Source organism: Otolemur garnettii, unplaced genomic scaffold (assembly GCF_000181295.1).
Source record: "Otolemur garnettii isolate 467f Iridium unplaced genomic scaffold, OtoGar3 scaffold00152, whole genome shotgun sequence".
In the NCBI taxonomy this organism is placed as follows: Eukaryota; Metazoa; Chordata; class Mammalia; order Primates; family Galagidae; genus Otolemur; species Otolemur garnettii.
The window spans coordinates 140,598-147,569 of NW_003852547.1; the positions used below are offsets into that span (position 1 = coordinate 140,598).

General features: G+C 49.4%; 1 protein-coding gene across 1 annotated transcript; it reads left to right on the plus strand.

Annotated features, from left to right (window-relative positions):
• Nucleotides 1-4,396: 4,396 nt before the first annotated feature.
• Nucleotides 4,397-6,000, plus strand: LOC100950152 (carcinoembryonic antigen-related cell adhesion molecule 8-like). The gene is made up of 2 exons (XM_012811136.1): nucleotides 4,397-4,460; nucleotides 5,633-6,000. The coding sequence occupies exons 1-2, from the start codon at nucleotides 4,397-4,399 to the stop codon at nucleotides 5,998-6,000; spliced, it is 432 nt and encodes a 143-aa protein (XP_012666590.1).
• The last annotated feature ends 972 nt before the right edge of the window (nucleotides 6,001-6,972 follow it).

The following is a 6,972-nucleotide window of genomic DNA, read 5'->3' on the forward strand; positions in this document are numbered from 1 at the left end:
TAAAAACTACTTGTCATCCTTTCCCTTCTACATTTTTCTCACCATACACCTCAGAGTAGCAAAGTCAGGCCCAGCCTAGAGCCTCGGGGCCTGACTTCCCTCAGCACCTCCCACAGCAACCAGCTTAACTCCTATTTCCTTTGTTTTGTGTCTCTGCCATTGAATGATCAGTCTCTTGTCCCTAAATCCTTAGATATTTCTATGGAGAGTGTCATCTGCAAGTGAGTTTAACCAGGACCATCCGACCAGGGTGGGGGTGTTTTATATGGTAGATGTTTTACATCAAGACTTTTTTAATTGTGGTAAAATATATCAAACATAAAATGTACCCTTTTAACCAAATTAAGTGAAATTAACTATATTCACAATGTTATGTAACCATCGCCACTACTTTTTCCAAAAAATTTTCACCGCCCCAAACAGAAACTCTGTATCCATTAAACAATAATTCCCCATCCCTCCTGCCCCCGGACCCTGATAACCTCTAATCTATGTTCTGTCCTTAGGAAGTTACCTAGTTTTGATATTTCATGTAAATAGAATCATACAGCATATGTCATCATGTGTCTGGCTTATGTCACTTAGCATATTGTCTCCAAGGTCCACCCATGTCGCAGCATCTGTCAGGGCTTCCCTCCTTTTCACCACAGATGAACCTTCTGTGGACCGTATTTGCCATATTGATGGGCACTTGGGTTGTTGCACATCTTACTTACTGTGAAGAACAATGCAGAGAACGTTCCCATGCAAGTATCTCTTTGCATCCCTGCCTTCAATTCTTTGAGTATATATCTAGGAGTAAAATTTCTGTCTCTTTCCTTCTTTCTTTTTTCTTTGAACAAAGCCTCACTGTTGCCCCAGGCTAGAGTTCCGTGATGTCACCCTAATTTACAGCAACTTTGAACTCCCGGGTTCCAGCGATCCTCCTGTCTCAGCCTCCTGAGTAGCTGGGACTATAGGTACCCACCACAACACCCGGTTAATTTTCTCTGTTTAGTAGAGACGGGGTCTTGCTCTTGCTCAGGTTGATCTCAAAATCCTGAGCTCAAGGGATCCTCCTGCCTCAGTGTCTCAAAGTGCTCGGATTACAGGAGTAAGCCACCGCGCCTAGCCAGAATTGCTGCTTCGCTTTTGTTGGTGGATTTTCATCAGTAAAAAAATACATCCTGTCAACTGATGCTTACTCCCCAAATCAAACCGATACATCTAGGTTCTACTACCCATAACAATGTCAGAAACTCATCTAGACTTGTTTCCATGGAGTCTGACCAGCATTTCTTCATAGGATTCGACACAGAAGCGCTTTTGCTCATCTGTCAAAGTGTGAGGCATCCATCAGGATGAAACTTTCCTGACTTGAAGATAATCATACAGGATTTTGGACACTGGTGGTGATCCAATATATAGTGCCACTTCAATGTCCTTCGATATCACTCGATTGTTTTTACAAACCATTTTTTTCCCACAGCAGCAATGTTCTTCTCAGTCACTGGGGCTGCCAGACACCTGCTCCTCTCCTCATCTTTCAGTAAAGTTTGGCCGCTTCTAAATTCTTGAAACCACTGAAATATTATCTCACAGGAAGGAATAAGGTCCCCGAAAGCCTGTTGTAAACGCACAAGGCTTTGAGACTCGCTTAGCCCACTTTTAAAATCATAGAAAATCATTGCACAAAAGTGCTCTCTTCCCAGAACCACAGCTGACACCAACTGAGTGCTGCGCAGACAGAAACCAATGAAGCCCTCCCAGCAACACCGCTAAGACGGGCAAGTTGAAACTTGCACAGGGGAATCAAAAAGAACGCTGCTGCTGGCTATATTTGTTGGAAGTGAAATAATGAACCATTCTCAAAACGTTCGCAGTGGCCTTCTTATCTCATCAGCTCCTCTTTGTTCCCACAAGAAAACAGGCCCTGAGACCCAAGAAGGAACTTCTGAGACCTCCGGTCCTGCGAAGACAGCGGCTGTCCGGTCCCTCGCCTAGGACCCTATGTTTATGTGTAGCTTTTTCAAGAACAGCCAAAGCGTTCCCCATATTGGATGCTCTATTTTATATTCTCATCAGCTATGTATGAAGATTTGAAATTCTCCACAAAATGCCAATATTTGTCACGTAACATTTTAAGAGAATGAGAGCCATAATTGTAGGTGGGATGTGGCATCTCAATGTGATTTTGTTCGCATTTCTCTAATGATTAATGACGTTGAGGGTCTTTTCATGTGCTTCTCCACTGTTTGCTTCTCTTCTTTGGAGAAATGTCTATTTCAGCCCTTTGCCCATTTTTGAATTGGGTTGTTAGTCTTTTCGTTGTTGAATTGCAGCAGTTCTCTGTATATTCTAAACATGAATGCTTTATGATGTCTATGATTTGCGAATTTTTTCTCCCATTCTGTGGGTGCTCTTCTCTCTTTCTTGATAATGTCCTCTGATGTTTAAAGGGCTTTCATCCTGATAGAGCCAATTTACCTGTTTTTGCTTTTGTTGATCATGCTTCTGTGCATAGCTAAGAATCCATTGCCACATCTGAGGTCATGAAGATTGACCCTTGTGTTTTTTCTCCGAGAGTTTTTATGGCTTCAGCTCATATTTAACTCACTGATCTGTTTTGAGTTAATTTTTGAAGATGGTGAGAAGTAGAGTTCCCAAACGTCATTCTTTTGCAAGTGGTTGTCCAGATGTTGCAGGACCATTTACTTGAAAAGATTATTCTCCCCTCATTAAATTATCTTGGTACCTGTTTAGGGTTCTCCAGAGAGACAGAAACAATAAGATAAAAATATAATCGCACATATAGAAATAGGTATAGATAGGAGAGGGGATTTATTAGGGGAATCTGTTTATGTAAATACGGAGGGAAGAAGACCCAGGGTAAGCTGGCTGCAGGCTGAAGAACTGGGGAGAAGCCTGGCTCAGTTCAAGTCCCAAAAACTCAGAAGCAAGGAAGGCGGAGGTGTGACTCTCAGTCCAAGGCCGAAGGCCTGAGAATCTGGAGTTCTAATATCCAAAGGCAGGAGAAGAAAAGTGTCCCAGCTCTCGAATAGACAAACAGAGAGAATTCATTTTCCTTCTGCCTTTTACTCTATCCAGGCCCTCAGCTAAGTGGACGTTACCTCGCACAACCCTGCACATTGGATGGAGTCTGGCTGCCTGGAGACCCGCAGTGAACAGGACCCAGGCTGACCTATCCCTGCACTCTGACCCAGGGCTCAGCGCCTGCCTCTGCCCAGGAATCAGGGCAAGCTCAAACCCCCTGGAGCCTGGTCAGCCTCCTTGGGGCCACCCTGACATTGGCGGCAGATCTCCTTGTTCCCTCCATTGGGAGACATTGGGACATAGACAACTCTAAGGAAATTAAATCCCCCAGGGGAACCTGGCTGTGGCTGAGGAGGTAGAGATGCAGCCTGATTTCCATCCCTTGTTCCAACAGACCCTTCTGGACCCTCCCACATGGCTGCTGTGTCCTGATCCTTCCGCAGGCCTCTGAGGGCCCTGCTCAGCTAAAGATCCTCATGCAGTTCCCCACTCCTTACTGGTACCCCACATGGGGAAAGTCGGGTGGCCACAGGAGGGTCAGCCAGGCAAAGGGCAGAGGCCACCAGGACAGGCAGAAAGAACATTATGGGCCCTGAGCCACACTTCAGCCACCAGATATGGAGAGGAAGCATCTCCCTGAAGCCTTCCCCTGAGGGTAGCAGAGTCCAAAGCCCCTGACCTCTCTGCACCACAGTCCTCTCTTCCCAAGGCACAGGACACTGCTCCTCCACACCCAGGGGCTGCAGCTCCTCCTGAGACCCCAGGGCCTGGGTCTTTGTCCCTGGGTCAGAGGTCAGGCTGGTGACTCTGGAGGTACAGGGTGGGTTCCCCTACTCATCACTCAGCTGCCCCTTCAGGACTCCGGAACTGACCCTGTCACCCGCCTGCTGGGTATCACTCTCCTCCCCAGGACACTGGAGAACAGAGGAAATTCCAGGGCCCAATTGAGCTTCTGTGCAATAAATAGAAATAATCACACACAGGGGCTCTCTGTGTAATGGTGAAAGACCCAGGTCCAGGAAACAACAGAGGTCAGCCCTGGGGAGGCCAGGGCATCCTGTTATAGGAAAGAGGATCCCATCACCCTTGCTTCTTAAAGCATGGCCTAGAAAGGCAAATGCAGACAGAAAAGAAAGAGGATGGAGGAACCAGGAGAGGGGAGGGGAAGGGAGGTGTCCTAGGCACAGACCCCACCCCTTATACACATGACCAGATGTGGACAAAGCTCTGGGCCCAAGGAGGAGGTTCACCACAGCAGAAAGAAGGACAGAGCTGACCCATCAGAGCAGCTGTGCTGAGGACCATTCCTGGAGCTGAAGCCTCCTCTTTTGCACAGAGGAGAACAGAGCAAGTAGCAAGGACCATGGAGCCTTCCTCAGTCCCTCCCTGCAGAGGACTCATCCCCTGGCAGGGGCTCCTGCTCACAGGTGAGAGGGATGATGCCCTGGGGGCGGGCAGGAGAAGGGAGCACAGACACGGGCTGGGGTCTCGTGGGGAGGACGAGACTCTGAGAGGGACAGGGGCTTCTGTTGCAGCTTAAAGAGGGTGGAGGGGGGCTCAGCAACAAAAGTCCTCACCGAACAAGAGTTGTTAAGGGGCAGGAAGATCTTGGGTATTCTGTGCTCTAAGTTAATCATCACTGCTCACTACATATTTAGAAATGATAAGAATAATAACCAGGCTGGGCACAGTGGCTCACACCTGTGATCCTAGCACTCTGGGAGAACATAGTAGGATTCCCTAAGCAAGGGAGAGACCCTCCATAAAAAATTTAAAAATTAGCCAGGCATGGTGGCATGTGCCTATAGTCAGTCCCAGCTACTCCAAAAGCTGACACAGGAGGATCACTTGAGCACAGGAGTTTACCATTGTTGAGTTACAAAGACATCTCTGTGCTCTACCTGGGGCTCAGAGTGAGACATTGTCTCCAAAAAAAGAAGGGAAAAATGAATAATAACCAAATCAGGGTGACACTCTAAAGGAAAGCATAACCAGGGGCACTAAACATCATCCTTACCCACCAGCATCACAAATTACCTTTATGTTTTTGGCAAATAAACACCAGGACATGCAGGGCCCTAGGAATACTCACTAAGGCACCCACAGGTGTCTGCAGCCTGTCCCAGGCTCTGGGGACAACACAGGCCAGACAAGTCCCTGTCCTCACAGAGCTCACGTTCTAGTGGGAGGAGGACAGATGAGCAGAGAGATCTCAAATGTGAGGTTGGCTGTGGACAAGTGCCAGGGAGGGAGCAGGCAGGGAAAGTTCACAGGGGAAGACCCAGGGTCTCTAGAGGACGTGGCCAGGGAAGGAGCAAGCATATCCCTGAATGTGAGCAGGGGTCTGAGGGCAGTGGGAGGTGAGCTGTGCAGACACCTGGGAAGAAGATTCCAAACAGGGACCTGACCAGTCCAGAGGCGCTAAAGTGATGGGGTCATGCTGCTGACCTTGACCCAGAGGACACACACACACTCTCACACACTCACACTCAACCTTACCTAAGGTTGATGGTAAAGACACCTGCTCAGGACCGAGCGCCCCATTTTCCATCCCAATAAAGGTTTCTAATAAGGATCGATTCTCTCTCCTCCCTCCTAGTCTCACTTCTCACCTCCTGGAACCCGCCCACCACTGCCCAGCTCACTGTTGAATCCGTGCCGCCCAGTGCTGCAGAGGGGACGGATGTCCTTCTACTCGTCCACAATCAGCCACTGGATTCTTATGGCTACATCTGGGCCAAAGGGGACAGAGTGGCCCATAGCCATCTAATCCTATCATATGTAGTAGCAAATCAAACAAGTACCCCAGGGCCTGCATACAACGGTCGAGAGACAATATACCCCAACGGGTCCCTGCTGTTGCGGAAGGTCACCCTGAAGGACTCAGGATACTACACCATGCAAGTCTTCTGGCAAAATCTTTGGAGTGATGAAGCAACTGGAGTGTTACACGTGTACTGTGAGTGACTCTGTGACCTCTGGGTGCTGGGGGGTTGGTTCTACTTCACACACACCAGGTGTTAGGCCTGGGTGACTCCTGCCTCCCCCTCTACGTCCCATCCCATGTTGGGGTTTGGGTATCAAGTGCAGGACACACACTGTGGGACAGACTTCAGAGATCAGAATCCTTTCCTGCATCCAGACCCTGCAGACATTCCCTGGGGAAGGACCAGTCTGAGGGGACAACTCAGCAGGGGGACTTCAGTCTCAGACCAGCACCCCAGGTCCTCCCCATGGACATGATCCGGGGCCCCCTGAGGGCATGGTGTGAGGGGGGCCCTGGGATCCTCACAGAGAAGTTCAGGTATGGAGGTCCTCAGTCCAAGTGGCAGTGGGGAGCTCGTGGTCTGGGCTGCACTTTGGCGGCCTAGGCAGGGCTCATGGGTACAACAATTTACCAGCTGTCTGAGGACCGAGGCTTCTGGGGCTAATCACCAGCCAGGGCTGGACCCCACAGCCTGGACAATTACAATGCCCAGTTAGTGACCTGAGGCTCAGTGTGGGTAGCACAGACCGACAGTCTCCTAAGGCCATCAGCACAGTGCACTGGGGACCTAAGAGACTTCAGGGAAGGAACAGAGGAGAGAGGAAGCTCCTGGAGGTGGCTGTCCACAGGGTTTAGTCCCAGAAGCTCCTTCATGGGCTCCAGCAATAATCGATACGGTTTATTTGGGCAGCTCCTCTACACAAAGCTTTAGGTCAGGTAATTGAGAACATCTAAGGTTAAGTCACAGTCACGATAAGCCAGAGACAATTAATGATTTATCCTATTTTACCCAGGGGAAACGGAGGCACAGGGCTATACAGTCATTGGACTGGGTCACACAGAACATGACTGGAAGATCAGAGCCCCGGGAGGCCTGTCTGCAGCCACAGCCTCAACCTCTCCGCAACGCCGGGCCCTTACTAGGCATCCGGGGCCCCAGTGCCAGTCCTTGG

Bases quoted from the DNA above. Each gene is read 5' to 3' on its own strand.
- LOC100950152 (XM_012811136.1), top strand. From the start codon at position 4,397: ATGGAGCCTTCCTCAGTCCCTCCCTGCAGAGGACTCATCCCCTGGCAG. The intron at 4,461-5,632 runs GTGAGAGGGATG...CCTCCCTCCTAG, and splicing joins GCAGGGGCTCCTGCTCACAG to TCTCACTTCTCACCTCCTGG.